Source organism: Macrosteles quadrilineatus, unplaced genomic scaffold (assembly GCF_028750875.1).
Source record: "Macrosteles quadrilineatus isolate MER2022 unplaced genomic scaffold, UCM_ALF_1.0 Scaffold_4__1_contigs__length_99947679, whole genome shotgun sequence".
Lineage (NCBI taxonomy): Eukaryota > Metazoa > Arthropoda > Insecta > Hemiptera > Cicadellidae > Macrosteles > Macrosteles quadrilineatus.
Window position 1 is genome coordinate 25,163,081 of NW_026542597.1, and position 24,325 is coordinate 25,187,405.

General features: G+C 38.7%; 1 protein-coding gene across 1 annotated transcript in view; it reads right to left on the reverse strand.

The window, feature by feature from the left end:
• The window catches only part of LOC128992717 (neurogenic locus Notch protein), a 138,057-nt gene that overhangs the window by 35,231 nt on the left and 78,501 nt on the right, over nt 1-24,325 (reverse strand). The window contains exons 5-6 of the mRNA XM_054416438.1: nt 24,121-24,254; nt 8,714-9,070 (exon numbers count right to left, since the gene is read on the reverse strand). Of these exons, the coding sequence (XP_054272413.1) occupies nt 8,714-9,070; nt 24,121-24,254 (491 nt within the window). The remainder of the gene's footprint in view (nt 1-8,713; nt 9,071-24,120; nt 24,255-24,325) is intronic.

Consider the following 24,325-nt stretch of genomic DNA (forward strand, 5'->3'; position numbering starts at 1 on the left):
CAACGAGAAGCTCTACGTAGAACGTACTGACATAGGCTTGTAAGAGATTATGAGCAGTCAAAATCCCAATCTAAAAAGGAGAAGAGGCACAGGTAAAATCAATAAGACATTTTATATTGAGTTTTTCATACTGGGCCTTTCTTAGCAGTTGGCATTTGGCAAATAACAGCCCCACCCATGTTCTTGTTCCTATCTGACGTCAACCTTTAGTAACAAAGTAATTGGTTGCAATGGCAAATGGCAATTAAGTCAAGGATATATTCAAGAGTTTAACCACTAAAGTTCAGATTTGTAGGCAACCTATTTACCTCTCAACTACGCAGTATTTGATTGGACCTAGATATCATGTTTATGAGCTATTACAATTACTACATTTTCAAATACAAATTGACTTATTCGTTAATGAAAGAAAAAACTATTTGTGGCAATTTACGAAAAAACTACTATCAAACCATCATCAAATTAGCCTCGAAGAACCCTCAACAAACATACATCAAGCGATATGTATTGCATATTGCATACACAAATTCCCGAGCCAACAGGACTTGCTGCAAGGCACGCGTTCCCTATCACTGGACAAACCCGGAGCCCCGGGATATAAATCAATGGATCCTCGGAGGAATAGAGTAATGTTTGATCAGTGGAGGCGCGAGGTGAAGTGACCTCGACCCCGGGCTACCTGCCTCGGGCACGGCATGATGACTGCGGCATGGGCGGCGGCATGCCACGTGCTGCGGCATGATGCTGCGCCTCGGCATCTCGACACAAATCATACCCTTCATCCGTCTGCACTCCATCTTTTGTCCGATCAATTTCGGACTTTTTGGGATCGAGTGCATCTAAACTGAACGGCTTTGGAAGGTCACGAGTGACTTGTGCTTCTTCCGTTATTAATTGCAGAATGACGATTTCTAATATTTAGGGTAGATAAAACGTCCTTCCTCTTAAATAGTTCAGCGAAAGCGATTTGGAATAAAAATTTAGTTTCAATTATCAAACAGTTTTTCCCTTAGGCTAAATAGATGATTGGCTCGCTGGTAATATAACTAGACGAAATTTATTGGGCAACGTTTATTATTCAAATCAATACTCGCTGATTTTATATTAAAAATTAACATTAATTTACATTACGAATCTTTACCAGCATACTTTGGAGCAATCAAACCCACTTACATATAAACCTAAACCCTGATGTCACAAATAACTAGGGAGTACAGGCGTAGTTTGAACTGCATCAATCAAGAAGATATTCAAGAGGCGAAACTTTATGTCAAGAACATTCCTTTGGCACTTCAACGTAACGACTTCTGTTAGTGAACTAGTAGGCTGATCAACTCCAACCGAGTACAGCGAAATACTATGAAGGTTCAGAATCGAAAAAGCAATCCATAGCCTCTTTTATGCCTTATTTACGCAATAACGCCCTCCAGACGAGCACACTGGTCTTAGGATATCCCGTGAGTAACATACTTCGGTTTATTCGAAATTACAGTACCGGTACTATATTCAAGATTTGGCACTGAACCCGCACAATTATCAACAACAACTCAAAGCAAACTCTCCCTAGACTACGTATGTCTTCCACCATTACCTCGATACTGCACATCTCGGATAGAAGCAAAATGAATTCCAAAACGCACCAATTCCACCTCCATCTCGCCAGTATGGGTGAGGCGGCCAGATAATTAGCTCCGGGCAGATGAGATTGAGAGGTGGAGTGACCTGAGTGTCGACCTCACGTAAGGCTACTGTATACCTTCCACCTTCCTACACCTCGCTTCTCGCACCGACACGGATCACTTCCCGTCCTGGACAACGATCTCTATTGATCACCTCCCATTGCCATTGAACTATAGACGCATCCTTTGTGTTAATCATATTTGCAAATAGGAAAAATCGCCATCAAAATTTGTTTGATGAATTGGGTTGGAAAAAACACACAAACTGAATATTAAGGTGTTCTTTTGGTGAACACGCAAACAATTGTAAAGAGGAAAGAAACCATAACTGCTTAAAGCTTCATAATGTGATCGAAAAAGTATTTAGTTTATGGTTTGTTGCTCAAGTAGGCTATATTTGAGATAACGAGCATTATCAACAAAGAAAATTACTTTAACTCCATATATGAAATACTTTCGGGACATGTTATTATCAAGTGAGAGGAATGCTTCGTCAACGCAGACTTCTCAACAATTAGCTGGAGACCTATACATGATACTCATATGATGATAACCCCTTCATTAGTTAGCCAGAAGTGTGCTATTACGTTTAGATAGTTCTCTAACGGGGATTAGGTTAAACCAGGTTAGGAAGATGGTACGCATACGTTGGGTTGAAAAGTTACTCTGCACCTTTATCAGATTTTACACTGTACTTAAATTTAACGGCTAAATGGGGATAACAGCCACGGCTAAATGGGGATAACAGCAAAAACGTCAATTTTACTAAGTTACAATTTTGCCCAAGATAAGTAATCCAAACACTGAGTAGAGGTTTACAAACAACCGGCGCTAACATAGTGTCCAGAGGTGGTGGGTGGTGGACACTGGAATGCTACCTTGGCATCATACATAAACATTATGTCTCGTCGTCCACCTACATGATCACGATCTGCATCATCACAGTCTCCGTGACTTACAGTATACAGCTCAGGGGAATCTCTAACAAGCCTACAACTACTTCGATTTATACGACTGAATCTGTCAATTGACTTAAAAACAGTTATATATTTTATATATACGAGTTTCTGATCACCATCCCTGTATTTGTCACAAAAATGTACTTTACAAAATTCAAAATGCATAGCAAATTTTGTTTAGAACACCAGAGCAAAATGTACGGAATTGGGATAGGGATAGACATGTAAAATCATAAGGCACGGTAGCTTTAACGAAAAGTTTTTAACTGCTGGAGTCAGTTCTTTAAAAGGACAGTATACAAGAATATATTTCAACTTTACTGTCGTGAACGGAATTCCTATGTTCCCTAAATTTTGTTTAGAACACCAGAGCAAAATGTATGTAATTGGGATAGGGATAGACATGTAAAATCATAAGGCACGGTAGCTTTAAAGAAAAGTTTTTAACTACTGGAGTCAGTTCTTTAAAAGGACAGTATACAAGAATATATTTCAACTTTACTGTCGTGAACGGAATTCCTGTAAGTATATTCCAAACAAAATACCCTGTTTTTACTGGATTTATAACAATTTTGAGTTGGCAACAATTATTTTTCCAAACAATACATTTTTTCAATTTACTTCACTGAGGGAGTAATAACCCCGCGAAGCTGTTCAGATTTGGCGGGAGAAGCCTCGGTCAACTTGCGTCATGTCTTGATTGGGCTAATTTTCTTTTCCTGTCCTTGAGGTCAAGTGTTCTCTTTTTGTTTGCTCACTACTAGACCGGGTGTACCACCGTTGTTTTATGAATTGGAGGCCAACTAATACAAATGGTTAGTTTAAAAACTGTTCTCGATTTATAACAACCATTAAAAATTTAATTTGAGATCATGAATCATGTATATGATTTGTAAAAAGGTGTTGTCCGTTGGATTGAATAAATAAAAGAGATAAACGAAACCTCGTTTACGTGTTCCGAAAAGTACAAAATGTCCTTAGAGTTAGAGTAAAGATAATGTTGTGTTTTTTTTTTCAGCCGTTACAACAACGGACACACAGATGGATCCGCCTGCGTTTTTCGTGATATCTTCCAGAAGGATTCCGAGCCACAAAAGATTGAATCCTAGTTTACTATTGTTTTATATTGTTCAACTATTTAGCTTCCGGTCAAATGCATTCGCACTTCTTCCCACGTCTCCCTTATGCAAATAACATCGGGATTTTTAAAATCTTTACTTACTACTGTACATTGGTTTTCACACGAAAATATCTATTCAACAACATTAACAGTAATTCCGGACTATTTAAACTATCTTTACCCAAACACCAAAAAACAGTTCATTGACAACCCAGTACGTATACACAGTGTAAAGTAACAGCATCACCGTGTACATAACGTTTCCCATGTCCGTTATTCGCCAGAACCCCCATGTATAAACACCATAACCCCCATGACTGCCTCGCCCCGGGTCCAAGTACCCTACAAGTACATCGCCGGTTTATTACGTACCATTATTGACGTGGATTTATATAATAAAGCACTAACGAGAGCCATGGGAATCGCGAGGCAGGTACCGGTTGTGTTTACGACTAGTACAAACATGGATCGAGCATGTCGCAACGTCATCTGACAGGGATTTATCCCGTTATTGGGGAATTTCAATGATCGGGGGGTAAACCACCCACTACAACAATTGCAAACTTAGACATCCCATTTGATATCGCTCACCATAAATCATTCCAGTAGTTTCACTTGGTAAAAAAGTTTGTGTAATCGTAAGGAATCAGTAATTTAGATCAGCACAATCTGTCGGTGGCTCTCATCAACTACGACAATTTTGAGTAAGAAGCTGGTGACAAAACCAACATGGGAATGGAACGTCTAGTTGTATCAATAGTAAAAGCTATTAGCCTAGAAGTCAGAGTCCTTGCGTTAGATTTACTTAATGACGAATTTATTTTCAACACAGGACCGTCTAAACTAGGAGTCCTGTTGATAAAAAGGGACGTTTTCAAATTTTATTTTCACATTTTACTTACTCAATTTCTTTTAACTTAAACTCTTACTTAACCCCATATATTGAGAGGAATCTTCGATTGACTCACAACAAGGAGAATACAATTCACTCAGGGTTAAAAAATGTTTACGTGGCAAAAACACACTTCCCAAAATAACAGTACGCCAGTAAAGGTTTCTAGGATTCTCCAAAATTGTATACAGTATTTACTCTTTGTCATGAATCAAACAATATACATGCAATCAGCATTTAGGGATTACATGCCTGTTATCAAATTTACACTCCAATATCATGGCTTTATTACCCAAGAAGAACATTGGGCGGTTTCAATCAAAGAGAAAGGAATAAAAGATATTTTCCTCAGGATATAGGCCTATTCCGTAAGGAGAGAGGTAAGTCCCCGGTTTGGAAGGTAGTTGCGAGTTCTATAAATAATGTAACGTAGGAGCTCGACTCGCGTTCACTATCCACATTAAAATGCCTTCTTGGACAATTGTGTACTTCTTTATATGGACTAACGTTGCACTCATCTATTAAAGATGAGGTACATGAGCGGAATCAGACAATGCGATGCTCATCCTTGCGAGGAAGTGAAGAATCACCTGTTTTGATTCTGTTTCAGTTTTGTAAAACATTGTTCGAAAAGGATTGTGGAGCTTTCTTTTAGGATCGTTTTTCGTCAAGGTATTCTGCAAAAGGGTTGTCTTTTACCCTTAGAAAATGTAAAATAATGTTCTACAAATGACACAACAAGATTGTCTGGGAAGTTGAATAGTTTTAGTGTTCGCCTTAAAATGTGAAGGTTGCTGGTTCAATTCCAAATTGAATCAATTATGAATTAATAAGTCGATTGCCTTTGGGCCAATTGATAATGCTTGCTTTGAAACAAAGAGCTAATTTATCAACTAAACCTGGGTTTGAACCGTCACCTTAATATAATGGTAAGATTCACTGACACTGGAAACACCAATAAAACACGATTTCGAATCTGCAAAAGACGATTTTCTAGGTGCTAAATACACTATGACACGACATTTAAAATATACCAGAACAATCAAGCAATAAGGGTGCTTGAGGTGAAATGCGATGTTTGGAACGTACCCGCCAAATACCCATACTTTTCCCGGGCTACAAGACCCCCAGTTGTCCAGTTCAACGCCCACTCGCTTCTGCCACAATTGTGCCAATTACACACACATCATTACCCAATTAATTTACAACACATCTCGCCCCTTTTGTTTTCCACTATCTAGTTACTTGACCTCGTGTTTTCATCAACGTCGCTGACAGCAGAGAGGGTTCAGTCTATTGCAATTAGGAGATCAGTTACTTAGGAGGCTCCAATTATGTCTCCGAGTTTACGAGTGTTTCTGTTAGAATACATGTTTTATTTGCGATTTTTCGATGGTTGTAATGTTTTGTAAAGTTGATTAATAAGTAAGCTTAAGAAACACATATTTTACTATAAAAATGGGGAAAGCAATGAGATTTTTTAAAGTAAAGAACCAATAACTTCACTTCAAGTCATAAATAAGTAGAAACTAGTACTACAGAGTTATAGAGTTATAGAGTGTATAGAGGAAGTATCAGTGAAACTAAAAATATACCGAGAACTTAGGGTAAATTGATAAAATTTTGGAGGGAAATTCAACTACAAATAAATATCATGCAGCAATGATACTTGATTGAATTATTGTTTTAAATAAATGATTTTTTAAATTAATAAAGCATAACGTCAAGAAAAAGACACACAGGCACTTTTCTTTTTGTGTACCAATAGGTCAATAAAGGCAAAATTGTTAAATTTTCCATACATTCCGGTTAGTTGCGGGTTAGAGCTTATCTATAATATTAAAACGAAACAGTGTTTTTTTATTTCACTATTCCGAATCAACCACTCGACGGATTTTCATGATTTTTGTGTTGAAAGAAAGATAATTTTGAGAACTAGGGAATGTCGAAGCCATAATTTTAGTTAAGGGTCCCAGTTTTTTTGAAATTACGTTTTAATTTTTAAAAAGTCTAGCAGCCGACGCTAAGATACTAAACTAGCTTTTGACATAAAATAATTTGCTTAACATAACAGCTGTAAACATTCAGCTTTTGTGTCGCAAATTCAGCATTTGGATAAAAATGTAAAGGCATACTTAAGGTTGACTTATTTATACTATGTGTAATGCTAATTATTGATACGTTCAATTCTTCTGTAAGAGGATGACATATTAGTTAAATTATACATAGTAAAATACTAGGATGTTCAAATTTTTTTAAAAAGCAATCTTTGTAATCTTCGATTTGTTTTAGAGCAATATAATTTGTTTTAACTAACAGCTGGTTAAATATAAACTATGGAACTATGAGGTTATTTTATTTACTCTTATTTAGTCATTGATTATAGGAAATAAGTAAGATTAGTAGAGATAATTAGACAACAGTTTAACATAGTTTAGACCAAAATTAATTAAATCACAGTACAAATCGAGGCTCTTTACACGAGTCTTAATAAAAAAGGACAAATGCAAATTATTTTACTGCTAAACCTTTCAAGGAAAGATTAGAGAAATAACAATGTTTACATGTTTTAATTCTTCATGGTAGCTTTTTGTTTACAATTAATGTTTGTCTGCTTTAACTTTGTTTGAATTAGGCCCGGAAATATTGATGTCATAAAAAGAAGATAAAGAATAATCAGGAATCACGATTTTAAATTACTATTACAACCTCAGCCGGGTTTTATACAAAGATAAACAGATAGATGACATAGATTGAACACAACGTCAACATTATGGCCTAGGATACTGCAATTAGACAAACCATCCTTTTATGAAATCGTGTTCAGTTGTGGTTACGTTTGGGGTGCCTATATCAGCGCCCACAAACCTGAAAATATCACTTTTATTTCAACCATGAATATATTGTAGTTTAAATTAACTAATATGGGAAATTACGATGTACATTTATTCAATGAGGGTGGGTAATTATCAAGGATAGAACTGATAACGGTATGGATAGTAAACATTGACAATTACGTTATTAGCTTTACTAGCGTGTTTACTTTTTATTTTCCTGCTACATGTGACCAGTTCTTTTTTCAAATGAATGTTATTTGAACCAAACAGCTGTTTCAAAACAAACTGTTATTGTTTTTACTTTTCTTTCTTTACGCTTTTTTATTTAGCAATTAATGCAGTGAAATTGATATAAAGGATAGGTGTGACGATTAGTTTTGATGTTAGGACACCAAAGTTAATTTATGTGTACTATGAATTTTATTGTTGTGAAAATTATCGTTTTATTTTAGGTCGTTTCTATTCAGACCTACTGGAAATTGTTTATAGTGGTTGTATTGTGGTGATAATAATTATGGAAGAGGCAGGTATGCTATGGAAGGTGGTATCGTTGACTAGGTCTATACACTTCTCAATTGACTATTACTCTCTCTACTGTAGGCTACTTATAATCAGTGTGCGTCTGTGCGAATCGGCTGCAAATCTTACTTCAACGCTTTTCACATCGTAAAAATTGCAGAATTGCTGTTTTATTGTAAAATTATGATCGGATTTAAAATGCATATCGTATAGGCCTATGATGGAATAAAAACATATTTGGTCACACAACATTTGTTTTAACTGACTACTGAATTCCCGTACGTAGGACGGGCTAACACCTCGTTTTTTTTTAAAAGGAATTAAAAAATATTCGCTGGTGCTATACAAGGATTAGAAAGAATAATGACGGGGAAAATATACAACACTATAAACCAAACATGATAACATGGAAAGAAAAATAAGATAAAACGTAAATTGATGTCAAAATTCAGAACGGGTATTTGTAATTTGATGTGAAATCTAAGTTTAAACACAATTTGACTCCATGATTAATTGACATAAAATGAGGTTACTAACCTGTCGTCATTCAATCCTATATTTGTTATAGAATTGCGTCAACCTCATTTTGTGTAAAATCAAAGGTTTGTATATACAAATCTAAAACTGAGGGACTAGAGAAACATGAAAGACGGAGAGATCGAAGAAAGAAAAGGGTAAAAGGTAGAAGTTATCCAGAGTTTACTCACCAGTCTTCCCCGATGTGCACTGGCAATAAAAGCTGCCCACTCTATCAATACACGTAGCTCCGTTGAAACAAGCAGCTCCAGCGCAATCGTCGATGTTCTGCGAGCAGTCAGGTCCTGTCCACCCGTTGACGCATATACAGCTGAACCCTCCGATGGTGTTGGTACACGTGGCACCATTGTGGCACACGGAGGGTCGTAGGGAACACTCGTCCACATCGTGTTCACAGAACTCGCCCGTGTATGTGGGAGGACACTGGCAGTTGTAGCGGTTGATGAGGTCCACACAGGTAGCGCCGTTCTGACACAAGTTGCCTGGACAGTCGTCTATGTTCTCCTCGCAGTTCTTACCGCGGTATCCTGCAACAGATCAGGACGAAATGGTTAGTAACTGGGTACAGTAATAGATACATTATATGCGATGTGTGAGCTCTAAAGGAATCATCTTATCTAATATATAAAATTCTCGTGTCACAGTGTTTGTCTGCAAACTCCTCCGGAACGACTTCACCGATCGTTATGAAATTTGGTGTGTAAATTCTGTAGGTATGCGAATAGAAAGTAAACTATTTCCCGTTTCGAAATTCTTAAAAGGGCTCCGCCCCAGTGGCTCTGGAGTTTCCCATGTTAACCTTATGAGAAATGGAATTAATGAATCTTAACAGCTGTTTCAATTAAACAAGTTGGTTCTGTTCTATGATGTTCAATAGCATTAAAGTTACAAGGATTACCAACAGGGTGCAGCACTATTATTTCTTTTACATTTATGACAACAGCTAATTTGCAACCAAAAGGTGAGTGAGCGTAGCGAACGAACTTCAACCTGGAGGCGAGTGAGCGTAGCGAACGAGCTAACCTGAAGGCAAGTGAGCGCAGCGATCGAGCTCCAACCTAAAGGTGAGTGAGCGTAGCGAACGAGCTCCAACCCAAAGGTGAGTGAGCGTAGCGAACGAACTTCAACCTGGAGGCGAGTTAGCGTAGCGAACGAGCTAACCTGAAGGCAAGTGAGCGCAGCGAACGAGCTCCAACCTAAAGGTGAGTGAGCGTAGCGAACGAGCTCCAACCCAAAGGTGAGTGAGCGTAGCGAACGAACTTCAACCAGGACGTGATTGAGCGATGCGAACGAGATCATCTTGAAAATTAAACTTAACGGTACTTTCTTTCCATCGGTCTGTCTTAGGGGAAACCTATAACTTTGGCGATACGAAGTTCGCCGGGTCAGCTAGTATATATATAAAATCCAATGTATGTTTGTATGTTTGTATATTTGTATGTTTGTCCTTTATGGACTCCGAAACTGCTCGACAGATTGCAATGAAACTTTCAGGCATTATTAAGCATTATTCAAGGATGGTTTGTGTGAAGTTTGGTGCAGATCCGTCAAAAGGGCTCCGCCCCAGTGGCTCTGGAGTTTCCCATGTTAACCTTATGATTTACCTCATATTTAAATGGAATTAAAGAATCTTAACAGCTGGTTCAACTAAACTATCTGATTCTGTGATGTTCAATAGCATTAAAAAGTTAATAGGTTTACCAACAGGGTGCAGCACTATATATTTTTTTATTTATGATAACATCTAACTTGCAACCAAAAGGTGAGTGAGCGTAGCGAACGAACTTCAACCTGGAGGCGAGTTAGCGTAGCGAACGAGCTAACCTGAAGGCAAGTGAGCGCAGCGAACGAGCTCCAACCTAAAGGTGAGTGAGCGTAGCGAACGAACTTCAACAGCTAATTAGCAACCAAATGGTGAGTGAGCGTAGCGAACGAACTTTAACCAGGACATGATTGAGCCATGCGAACGATCTCATCTTGAAAATGGACGAGCATTTGACATAAATCCACACTAGGACAGGACGACGTCTGTCGGGCCAGCTAGTTAACTATAATTACACAACACATAATGAATGACGCATTCCTGAATGACAGTAAACAGTGTTAAGTTATAAATTTATCCAATTTCTTGGGAGATTTAAATCAATTCGGCGAATTATGGTATACATGGGCGTAGAGGACAATCAGTCCCAGGGTCTACTGGCCAAAAATCTGTCGTAAAACATTTTGCGGTATTGGACTAACAGTCTCACATTTATCCTCATTGGCCCTGGGACCTATTGTCCGCTTTAAAAACAGGTAATCGTCGTAAACCAAACCGAACCATACATATAGCGTCGATATGTTAATTGTATCATGAACATCAATTGGAAAGCTCTACTGAGGAATAGCCTTTGTATTATTTAGATTTATGGATCAGACCTAACCTAATCAAATCAAATTGTAAAGAGTTTATACCAGCTTTTCAAGAATTTGGACATTCTATCCTTGACAAACACTGGACAGCCAGTCCCACCCCGAACTCCAATAAGAAGACCCACTGGAAACAAATACCCAGACTTGGCAAAAAAGATAGAAATTCCCAGATTAATGTTACTACTGGGCCTTAACAACTTTATCCCATTAGAAAACCAAATTTATAAATAATTCCGTTGGTTTCCCTCCGAGCAACTAGACTTTTCGAACAATACAGGTAACATTATTAGTAACGGCTGAGTTGGAAAAACATTACAGTCGACCTTGAGTATTCTGGAAAGCAGACTACTGTAAATTTTATTTTTCATCCAATGAAATAACACCTAACCTAACACAGACCAAGTACTTAACAAAACTCTATGTTTTCCACCAAACTTCTGGTAAATCAGCCTCAGCATTATTGTTTTGTACTCAGTTTCTCGGCCGGCGGCGGCTATCAGGTACATTACCATAACATCGCAGTCCGCGGCTCCACCTCCGATAACGCGCAACGCGGTTCCCAGCCCATTGTGCGGTGACCGCAGGGCTGTGCCAAACTGCGCCTCCTATAACTCAACAATACCGGCACAAATCACACAAACCAGTTCTCTATCGCTACATCTGGGCAGTGGGCGCGTTATTCCGTTTTATTACACAGTTCGTTAACGTTATCAGTGTGGTGACCCCAGGAGAGCAGTGTAAAACTGTCACAACGGCTGAGTGACTTGTGGACATACGTGTTATTTCTTCATCGCAGCTTCCCTATCTCGGGGTTCATCTGTCGTTTGGAAGTCTAGACGTTTGTCATCAGATTTGAAATCAGGTTCTGTTATTAAGGGTGCGTAGTTGTTTCGTTTTACTAAATAACTCTGTGGCATCATGTGTTAAACGAAATAACTCTATGGTATAGATAATTGGCTATTTATATTATAAACATTACTTTATGTTCATAATAACCTGTTATGCTGTTTTAGTTAACAAAAGGGAAGACTATGTTTGCAATCGACACAAACGTGTGATAATGTTTCTGTTCTTGACAGTTCTGTTCTATAACACACAACTTTAACTAGGCTACGCACCACCGTCCTAAAAAATAAGTACAGAATGCTGCACAACGGTAGTTTGAGTTCCATTTCAACTAATACATCATTTAGCCTACACAAAATCTGAGTGGTACTACACCTCTAGTGGGTGCATAAAATCATATAACAGTTTCGAAAAAGAACAACTTCAGACCTACTAGGGGACAAATCAAATTTGAAACACCATATGTAGCCTACTCTTAAGAATCTTGAATTGAGAAGACCAACATAAAACACGATACTTTCACCCACACACGCCCTCACACTCTTGACAATAGCTTGAACCACTTCTTAGGCTATAACTCTGCTAGTGTTGCATCTCATAAAGTATAAAATACGACACCGACACGTCAGTAATAACCCTTGAGCACTCCTCAGCGTGTACACAGACTGGCCACATGGCCGTGCTAACAAGAGGATCAAACAGGCCACGTCTAGACAACACACGTCTGTGTAGTGGCCTAAAATATGTAGACAGACAGGCCGAACCCCACATCCGTAACACAACTATAACAAGCTAAACCCCTAGAAGAATACAGCGAAATTCGATGAAACGTTGACGCAGTAAGGGTACAATAGTTCAAGAAAGTGAGGTGGTTGTGATGTCCCTAGCTTGTTAAGCTGTAAGCAAGGTTTAAGATGTATTCACCTTCTTTTCAGCAATGTACTTTTATTTCCAATAAAATGTTCATATAGGCTAGACTTTGATTGCATTGGATATTATTGCCAACCTCTCCTTTAGCGATCAACTATTTTAAACTGAGCCACTACATCACAGAAGAGTCTAGAAAGTGATTCGAAGTTCAAGCTAAACCAAGTTTAAATTAAACTGAGGCCAGCAGATTAACATTGATTATTGATTAAAATTGAAAAACTTTCACATAGCTCACTTCAAAATAAAAGACGAATGCAACAATCAAGCCTTGGATCAGTTGACTTAGAAAACCTATTGAAATCGGTTTAATGTTAACTTTTCAGGCATAGAATATCTACATTCAAATCTTACGCTTACAAAAAATTTCCCCTCTGCATTTCAATCAATTCAAATTACTCTGATCACAAAATTTATAAAACACAAAAACCGAAAAACCTAATCTTACTACCTCCATCAGACATGCCCGAGTCGAACCTAACAAAATTAAAGGAATGGCGAATGGCGGGACCAACACCTTCATTTGTTACAGAGTTATGCATATTGCCGCGGAGTGATATACTGAGTGAGATAACGAAGTGTACAATGGCGGCCAGAGTGATCAGCTGGCAGCGCGAGAGATTAATGTGGCAACCGGTGACGTCATCTGCATAACGAGATCCGCGACAGTTATGATCTTGGGCGTTGGTGCCAGTGTAGAATGGGTTCATAAGGTTACTAGGGGCAACCATTTGGTGTTGGCGTTACGTAATTAGGAGATATGAAACATCCTTTGGATTCCTTTCGTCCACGGACTTAAAACCACTTGAAAGTATAAATGTCCGATTCGTGTCCTGCCTTCTCATCAGGAGAAGAAATATATATAGAAAATAAAAGGCAAACAAAAATGAGATTTTTTCTGGAAGGCCAGAGTTCTCAGTAAGAGTAGTGCCTCCATATTATGTTCACAAGATATACAACACATTTCAAAACACTAATACAATTTATCTTGAATAGGGATTACTGATGTAATTAGACATTCCATACGTACCAGCAGTGGCAAATTTTCTATTTAAATAAAACATGGTTGAGTGAGTCTCCCGCAGAATACGCCACTGACAAAATGCGAGTTTTCTCCCTTCGGTTTTTGATAGAGTACTATGATAGAAATGTGTGTATAAGAGTACTTTTGATTGTTGTTAAAAGTGCGCCAAGGAGCACCTAAATCCACGACGACCACTTACTTGGATTTGAAGACCAAGAAATAAAAAGACAGCTCTACTGGGGTCTACAACACTGGGGAGAAGGGTGATAGAAGATAGTGGAGACGAATCTTTAACGAAGCCAAAAGCTGTTGTTTCAGAGGCCACGGAGGTAAGGTTGATATGGTGTCGATGATAAAGATGCTTTGTTCACAATAAGTTGTCCTTAAAGTTCGTCTTTAGTTGACTTTAACTTCATCAGTCGCCTTTAACTTGTTGTGTTGAAGTATTTGACGAACATCAGCAAACTCTCTGTCAGCTCAATCCAACTCCAAGTTAAATTTTGGTACTGTATTCTAAACAAGTTGCCTCCAGACTTCTCTGTCCTCAACCATGTACACTTATTTCCCAATTCTTCTTACATCGACAAACACTTGGTCGCTCCATCTTAATCTTGGTCTTCCTAATGGACACCTTCCTTCTGGTCAACCTCTTCACACCCTTCTTATTGCTGCATCCTAATTTTTCTTTCTCACATGACAAATCACGTAATTCTCCTACTCCTTGTCATGGCCACAATATCTGGTCTTTTGTAGAGGTTCCTGAGCTCTCTATTTTTCAGTATTCTCCAAACCTCGTCTTCAAAAATTGGTCCAAATCCTTCTCAATATCTTATTTTTAAACGTTATTAACTTCTACTGGATCTATTTTGTTAGTGTTCAACATCTGAACCATACAAGATAAATGGCTGTATTATTACTGCATGTATTCTAATTTGTATTTCTTGACATGGGCTTAATCTTCTATATTTCCGATGGACTACAGTAGCATCTATTAGCAGTATTTGAATCCAACAACGTAGACAGTAGCTACAACTTAGACAGTGGGACGGTATGTCTAGGCCATACTTGTATCAATAGTCTAAGCTGACACAGTCACTTCACACCTCTTTCTCCACTTCTCCATGTCCAGTTACCATCCATCACTAGCGTTACAACACTCACGATGTCTGAGCCACAATAATTCATTATACCATTGACAAAGGCCGGAGCGTGTGCAGACCGGGTTTATGACTTGATAGCGCCTTCACTGCTCCACGACACCGCCTTATTATATTATGTCTTGCGCAACAAGAAACTGGCCTTTCTGCTGCAACTGCGGATGTACCTGAGGAAAGCCAGGCATCTCGGTCATGCATTAAAATTTACCCTATACAAATGTAGGGGATGTAAACTAACCCAACCTGGCTTTCCAACCCGACCTAACCAAACCTATCATAACTTGCATAGTGCAGAATTTGATGATGGTCCTAGGGCTTTTTGAAAATACATAGACAATTTTCCGGATGAATTGCAGTTTTGCGAACTACGTATTCAGGTGATGTTTTGTTTTGTTATGTGGTTTCTGTCATGCTGGTACAAAATGTACGGACTTGAGTCTCCAATGATTCCACTGTCCAGTGATTCACACAAAATGAAATTGCACTTAAGAATCAAAAGTACAAGAATAGTAAATTTTTTTACATAAACAAGAAGCAATAACGTATATAATTTAGGACACCTATTCCTAATAGTAAATAGGTCCTATTCCTGTAATAGGACACAGCACATAAGGATCGACAGGCGGACACAGGTAATTTAACCTTTTATTGTATGTCATACCGACCCGGAACAACAACAAACAACATAAAATGAAGTAGCCAACTTTGTCCAAAACATTCAAAATCCGAACAAACTTTCTATCGGTTAATTTATATTAATCAACTTCCAAGACCCACTTCAAAAATCCTCAAGCGATCTTAACCGATATTAGGGTCTGACTGGCTGAGCCAATTCGGTTCTAATTGAGACTAGTCAATTAATTAAAGGTCGATTAATTGTAGGAAATAATTGTCTCGGGCCTACAGATTAAGGTCTCTGGGAGTTCAACGGCCTCAGTTGAAGGCCTCAGTATTAAAAATTGAAACAAATAAATGTACGAATACGGTAACTAGAGTATAATGAGAACAATTCAAATTTATCTCAGCGAATAAGTTTAAAAGAACAGGAAGATTAGTTAATTTAATTAGCCTTGTTACTTTTAGTCCAACATTAAGGTGACAAAGAATCATCAACGTTACTCGACCTTCCCAATGTCATTGAATAGTAAAATTTCGTCACATAAAAGTCCAAAAACATTGCAGTCAAGTTTAACCCCTAAAAATCACAATTTTCATCAAACCAACACACACAAACCAAAAGGATTGTTTTTTAACGACAATTGATTACCGTATCACTACTAGCACAACCGCAACTGATAGCGGTCGCAGGAGAATCAGCAAAGAGCGGCGACTGATAAGAATGATAAGACAAAGGCGGCGGTGACCACAAGTCGCCCACTCCGGTGTTATCTGTGGGTTTCCCGCCAAGGCGCTCTCACGGTCCCCGGACGTGATAATGGCGGGAGCGTGGGGGTGAGACACCTCTACTATTGGGAGATAACGTAAGAAAAACAGGAGTAGAAATTTAAAATTGAACCCCATTAATATGGAATTTGAAAATATAGTTTTAGAGTTAAGTTTTTCAGGCATTTTTTTGCGTGTCTCGACACCGACTTAATATCGCCCGCCCTGTTGATTGTTATTTAAAACAAAAATGAAGTATGGAAAACTGACAAACTAATAAGGTAAGAATACGTACCATTACTAAGAGTAAAGAACAGTAAGTTTGAATGGAGTCATATGTAAGTTTTGAAGGAAGTATTCATTTGAAAAGTAATCTTCAGAAGGATGTAATGTTAATTAACCTACGCAATATACTGTGAAATTTATTGTTTTCATACTCACATAAAATCAAAATCTATTCAATTGTCGCTGGTTTAACCTAGTTAAATTACGCTCCAGTTACTGTAAAAAGTATCGATGACAATACGTCAAAAACTGATCATACATAACTGGGTGATGAGATAATTAGACGACTTCCTTAAAACTTCTACATTTCATCAAACGCCTCAGGTTAAGTGAGAGAACAAAATCAACATCTAGACGTATCAATGTATATAGTTTCTCACCAAGAATTTACATTGTTACTTCAATACCGCTAACTCCAAATCACGTTTCACATGTCCAAACTATTCCGAGATGCAGGATAGCGATCGCATTAGAGACAGAGGCGCGATAAATCGCAGATCGATATCTCGACCGCGCGAGCGATTTCACCTATCGATTCTGTCACTATTACGGACCAACTTTCAAATTTGAATATAGAATCCCGCTATTCCTATACGCCGAATTCTACAGGTGTGATTTATGGCCATTATCTGATGTGGGACTAACAGTTTATTTGATGAATATTATGCTGTTTGGGAATATGGAGAAATGGTGAGACATCGAGGACTGGTCACACGTAATGAAGTCAAAATACCTTTAACGGAAATGTTTTCAAGAAAAAGGCCGAGGACTGAAATGGAAAAAGTCTTTGAACAACCTCAGTAGGCTCATCCCACTCATCGCCGACGGAAACGTCACAATATCGTCACGTAAAAACAAAAACAGACCACTTAAGGACTTACTATGCACGGCATAACAGAGTAATTTCAACTCGCCTAATTAACTGGGAGTTGTAGAGAGAAACCCTAAAGAAAAGCGTACCTGTATGTAAAACAAATTTAAAGAATTGGTAGCTGTCCTACTCTGTTATTACTTATTTTTATGTTAGACAAAATTGCAATTTAATTTTTTTATATAGATAACAAATAAGGGAATGAAATTTATTAATGAAAACGAAATACAGTAGTTGTTTTAGAAACGATTAAAAATTTTAATGATTAAGTAAGGGGGTGATCACGAAAAATTCCTTTTAATGGGGTGTTAAAAAGGACTTAGGAGATCCCTGAAACGTTTACCATGGAAGCTAACACAAGTAGACGTCTCATCTCATTGTATTATCTTATGCTTGTTTGTTATGGTTGGTGACACTGAGCGTCGACGAAATTTGTTTCTCTTACTTTTGGATTAACTTTACAATCTGTGCTTTACTTCTTGGTTATAAACCAGAGGACGAGGCATCCTTAAATACGATCGCTTAATTTGACTAAACTATTTTTGAAATTACTCAAATAACAATTCAGTAAACAAAAACACACCCTTGAAGACACCAGACGGAGCTTCAGTAACGTTAAAATTCAGCTGATCGATAAAGAAGACAAATCTACTCAGTATTTTTGGTCCAGGATTTTACTAATTACTTTAGGCTATTGTTTGGGGTCTAGATATGGTTTATTTCGAGGGGTTTGTAAAGAAATTTGAAGCAAACAACAATTTCCGCACCTAATCACAATGATTGCTCAATAGTTCCGAATACAATACATTGTGTAATCCCATTAGAGGGGTGAGCACTATACACTGAGCATGTATCTGGGTCGGTCCAGAGTGTGGTAGAGATAGCCAGGGATGTATATGGGTCACTTGTGTGAGCACGGGACGTTCTCACGGACCTTTGCGGCGATTTACATCAGCAAAGACAAACGCTCTATCAGCTGATTGGTCAACCTCGATTAACAAAGGGCATGGGATCCATATGAGATAGAACAAAACTAGTACTTTTTGAATGGGAATTGTGACTAACAAGGGGAATAAATGTGTCTTGTCTTTCACGTTGTAGACTAGAGAATATTGAATAATGTAGGGGGCTTCTCAATCGTGGTAGGAAGAGCCACTCCTAGGTAAGAATGTAGTAAAATATTTACAATTATGATGCAACTCCTCTATCTGGCTGGGAGCGAGTTGATCTAGTGGTAGAGCGCTGGACTTGAGTCCCCGAGGTTCTCGGTTCAAACCCCGCCAACCACTAATGGACTTAACCTATAATGCCGCAGCCCCCTCTAGGCCAAGCCTTTAGTAATGTGAAAAACCATTTTGGGGGGAAATCTTCTTTTTAAACTATATTAGTGCTTAACCTTCAAACGGATTTCCTTTCGGAGCTGCTTACAACACTGGTAAACACCGGTGTCAAGTATTCCTCTGACTTCTATCGCTGGTTCGATCCCCGAATGCCATCATTTGGTCATCGATTAATGACTTGATCTTACAAAAGGTATACGAAGTTTGGAAAGTTCAGAAACGTAAAGATGCATGTTGATAAACAAAACAATTCTTCATGTCATCCACCACCTACAGTAATTGAAACGCCCGATTAGAAAGCAACTTGGAAACCGCACGAGATGATAACCAAACCACACAATACAGCCGCGGTCAGTGAACGCCACTACGACCTGGCGAGGGGCGAGGGGGGGAAGACATCGTGCGCGCCTGTAGGGGACCACGACGACCACGACGCCGCTATACTTTATCATTAGGGCTACACGAACCCTGGTATACCATTTAGAAACATTTATGCGCTGCGCCGCCGGCCACCAGACCGACACTCCGGTATCCCACATTTCCCGACAAGGTTACGTCATTGCCGCCGATTTACCGCCGTTTCCAGCATTCCGGAGGTTGAGTGGGAAAGTATCGGGAGTGTAATGCCATAGGAGGATATGCTGGAGGGGAAACGGGATCGAGATTTGATCACGATGTGCTTCGAAAAGGAATTAGACAAAATTGTTCAAATTTAGGAATCTTAGGAACTTAGGAAGTATAATACCACAATGAACAGGTTGCAATGGTATAATATGGATGTATTATTGTACTTCCTATGCCTATATCACCCCCAAAATGTGGTGACCTGTACAATAAATGAACTTTTTGCAAGAGCAATCGATCATTTCCCAGGAAACATCGGTTCAGCTGATACCCAGATTCAAATGCATTCCTAATAATTAAAATTGGGTCAATCAATATCTGCTTAAACTGTCCAAGGTTATTCATTAATCAATTTGACAGTGTTGCCGACCATGTGAAAGGTACTGTTCTAAAGTAAGAATAGCATGAGCTCCTAATTTTACAGACTATGAATTCAAGAATTTTGATTTCAACTGCCTCTTATACTTTATTTCAGTGAATCAACAATCTGTGTTGTGCTAATTAATCCCCAAAACTTAAGGTTGCCTTTCCTAGAGCACACTCACTCCTCGTTCTCACTCCAGTCCAGTTCGGTCCGCGTGTTTACGTTTCACCTCGGAGCGGATCGTGCGACGGTGGACCATGGACCGGAGGATTCGGTAATGCGAGGGGGCGCAGTTCATAACACATAATAAGCGAGATTTGCATGCATTGTTGGTACAGTAATGACGGGTCTGATACCAGCAATCGCAGAAGGTTGGTGAAATATTCATGCGAGACGGATAGACCTAGCAACCTAGGGCGCCCTCCGTGGGAATCACATTGGCTCCTAAGGTTGAGCTATATTTTAGTATTTCAAGGTGGGGTATTTTTGCTAAGAGTTAACACGGATAGGGGAGGGGTTGTAAAACCCCACCCACAAAAACGGTGTCGCAAAAACATGTATAGCATATTGTCTGTGATGTAGAGTTTTCCCCAATTGTTTATAGGTGTTGTTTATAGGTTCAAGCGATTTAAAATTTTACTACTACTGTATATAAGAAATATAAAATCCTCCTAGTGAACAACATATCAAACTACAAAGACAACTAAACATACAGTAGATAGTACAAAATAAAATCTAAAATTTGAACGATTTGCTAAGAACGATTCTATATACATAAATTCAAAACACTTTCGAAATTAAAGAGCAAAATGTTTCCAAACTTATTGCAACAAATTTTGCAAATCCAGTTAATTATAAAACAAGAGAAGAGAGTGTATCCTTTCCAACGATGGCCACGTAATTTTATAGAAGATTTGACCAACATAAGGTGGTTAATACGCGATTATGAGCAAAATAGAAAAAACTTAAAAAGCTGCAAATCCAACTAAACAGTAAATAAATATAAGTCCTGGTTACAACAAACAATTAGTACAATTACCAATTAATTGGTAAACAATTAGTTACGATGGTACTTAATCCATGTGCGGGGAGCGAGCTGGCGTAGTGGTAGAGCGCGGGACTTTAGTCCCTGAGGTCCCGGGTTCGATACCCGCCAAGTCACCAAATGGATTTGATCGAAGTGATAATGCCGCAACCCCTAAGTCTAGCCTAAATCCATGAAAATGTGAAAAAGGTAAAAAATGTGATGTCCTGAAGTAATGTGGAAAACAATCCCAGGCTCATGCCTAGCGTCTTAGAAAAAAAATCCATGTGCATCGATCAACCCAACAAAACTGCAAGGACACACTTCAAGACACCAAAGAGCAGAACATTCTCTAACAAGCGAGATATGCTGCATAGCCAACTAAATACAGAACAACAGCAGAGGGTTGATGTTTGCAGCGCGGGTAGTAGACGGGACGAGGAAGGCCGCATTCCAACCAAACAAGTCATCCGCGGCTGCGGCTGGAGCTGCGGTCGCCCAGCTCAGATCCGCTCCAGGCCAGACTGTTTTCCAGGTACTGTATCACTGGTGGGGAAAATAACCCGGGGTCAAACTGTTACACAAATGCGACCGGCTTGCGAAAGTCCTCGGGGTGGATTAGAGGAAGCTAGAGGGCGTGATTATAGTGGGTGAAAACGACGATGTTGTAGTAGTCATGAGGGAATAGTGGATAAACAAGGTCAGAGTAGTGAGATTTCCTTGTGTGTATCCGAATGAATAGTTGAAAAGTTGTAACAAAAGTAGGCAAAAATGACTACGAACCTAGTACGTCAAAATCTAAAGACAATGGATAAGTGATGAACCTGGATAGGTATTCAAAATTAACGATATGTTTATTCATCAACATGAGTTTTTTTTTTGACAAAACTAATACAGAAAGGAAGAAGCAAGTCACGAAAGGTAGATGGGTGGATCCTTACTAAATACGCGTTTAACTATACTAGTGAGAAATCTTAAGAGCGTGAAAATTTGATCATGATTGTTTGGCTTCTTGGTCATCTGAATTGATGAATAAAGGTTAAAATTATCTGGTTGCTCAATTTAAACAACAAGGAGTCATTTTGACAGCAAACAAGTAATTTAAACCCTAATTTGTTAAACACGATTTCAAACGAATGCAACATTTTGGAATCAAAAATACGAAAAAGACTTTTAACTGCATAATGTTTAGAACTGCAGTATTTTTACTAGAGTCAGAACGAAAAAACAGAATGAATGGAGGAAGAAAAGGACTCAGAATTGCACAAGAGGGAAAGGAAGAAAGATGCCAACCATGAGTGTGGCGACCGTCTTTTACAACCTTATTTGCATTCCATTACATTGGTCAAATTTCATTAGTAAACAATGATGTGCAACAACGTAAGAGAATGAATACATGCTAAATCAAGAACAACACAAAGCTACAAACTAGCAGTACGTAATCCCATTCACTATTGGACACTGAAGTTGTATTAATAGTCAAAGGAACAGTCGCACTTCTTTTGAAACAGCCAGAGCCATCGCTGAGAAACTCTCGTTAAATCCTCTCAAGTCAATTAAAAAATACTAAATACTAATTCAGGCAACAAGTGTTAATTTAAAAGTTAGGTCTGCACAAGTTCTTATTAAGTAACGATACTGCTTTGCTGAACACAAAGCAAAATATATAATTCGAAACTATACAATGACTCGACACTTTTCTACTTCAAACTTTATCCCGTTGCTCATTAGGACGTCTTGTCACACAGTAAAACTCCCCAATAGCAATAACGAAGGTTATCAACAGATATTAACCGCTTCTATGACCGTCAATAAATAACGATAAAGTTGCGTCTATGACCGTAGCTCCGCCCTCTACAGCCGAAGATGGTGAAACCTAGACAATTATCTCAACAACTCTCGCCGCGCCGTAGGCAAATCATCAGTCATGCAACCAAAGACAAGCAATGGAGAAGGGGTTTAGTCATTAAAGTCAGCCAATGTATGAGAAAACAATCTTCTAAGTTTGGCAGGGAACAATCCTTTCAAAGCCATATCCGATATGCAAAATTGAAAGTGCCTTCCCTATATTCATATTGATAAAAGTAGAGTAGATCATACATGTAAAGTGTGCAAACAATTGCGCTTATAAAAAATGGATGTACTACTTGAGTAAGAAAGAACATAATTATTACAGTCTTGTCACTATAATATGGTTTTTTTTTTTAAATAAAGTTTTCTCAGTTGCATTTTGCACGAGTTCATCTCAAAATCTCTAAAACTCGTAAAAACTTTAGTGGATATGCTAGGAATTTACCCAACCCTTACGTACCGAATATAGAGACACTAAAAAGACCAGCAATTTACTGTGCAATTAGTAAACAATAAAATAAAGCTGTAGAGTGGCTACCAATCTATCACTTTACCACAGTCATGACCGAATCAGGTACTCAAAGGATGTCTAGGGTTATTTTGTTTGTAATTATTGGCAGCCCTGCATGCCCACGTGTAGATTTGGAAGCTTAGTCTGGACGACCGTGGACCACGTGTGTTAAACATCCGGTTCCTAGGCAGGTGTCTCGTCGCCCTCCTGGCATCAACAGTTGGCAAATCTCTGCCCTACGTTTGAATAGCGCCAGATTGAAAAGAACCGTTGCAACTGAAAGGGCCAAAGGGGTTTCAAATGTAGGGGTGACACAGGTTTGTCGTAGGCGGTTTCGAAGATTTGTGTCATCTTAAGGTGAGAACTTTTTGTAAAATCAGGTTTACAGGATTTTCTGTGTAAAATAAACACATTCTCAGCCTGTTTCAACTTTCTTAACCACGTTTCCAAGATTCTAGTATCTAATTTCTAAATCAGGATTCTTTCTAAGATTGTTTTCGTTTGATGTATTTTGGTTGTAGGTGATTATTAGGATCGTCACAACGATACTAATACTATGTTTATTCACTTTTCAAGGGATAGTTCAGTTAAGCTGTATCTATTTTAAGTGAGTGCTGTAAGAAGACTTTCATTTTGAGTGTAAAAACAATAGCAACTTCAACGTCCCAGCGTTCCTGTCTTTCTTCTGTCATCAAAAATTGGAAGATACATTTTGCACGGAACCTATTCTCCCAGTAAAGGAGATAGGAATGTGCCATCTAAAATGTAAATTGCATCTTCGAAGCTCACAACATGCAGAAGCAGGAAGCTGCGATATGACTCGGGTCGTCGTCAACCAGTATTACAACCACGATAAACCGCGTGTGTGCTGTCTGTGGACAGATAGCGCTAAACTAGGTCGAGTTACAGTCTACAGTATAGCTATCTGGTGGCTAGATCGTTGTGAAAGGCTTACCTGTAACGCACTGACACTCGTAGTTGAGATTGTCTATCTGTTTGCAAGCGCCGTCGTTGAGACAAGGGGATGGATCGCAAGGGATGTACTCGCTCTCGCAGTTCTTGCCTGTGTAGCCGGGCTCGCACGTGCATCTGAAACAAAAGAAAATGTCAGGATGAGAATTCTAGGGAAAAAAGTTTCCAAATAAACTGTAGTTGCCCTT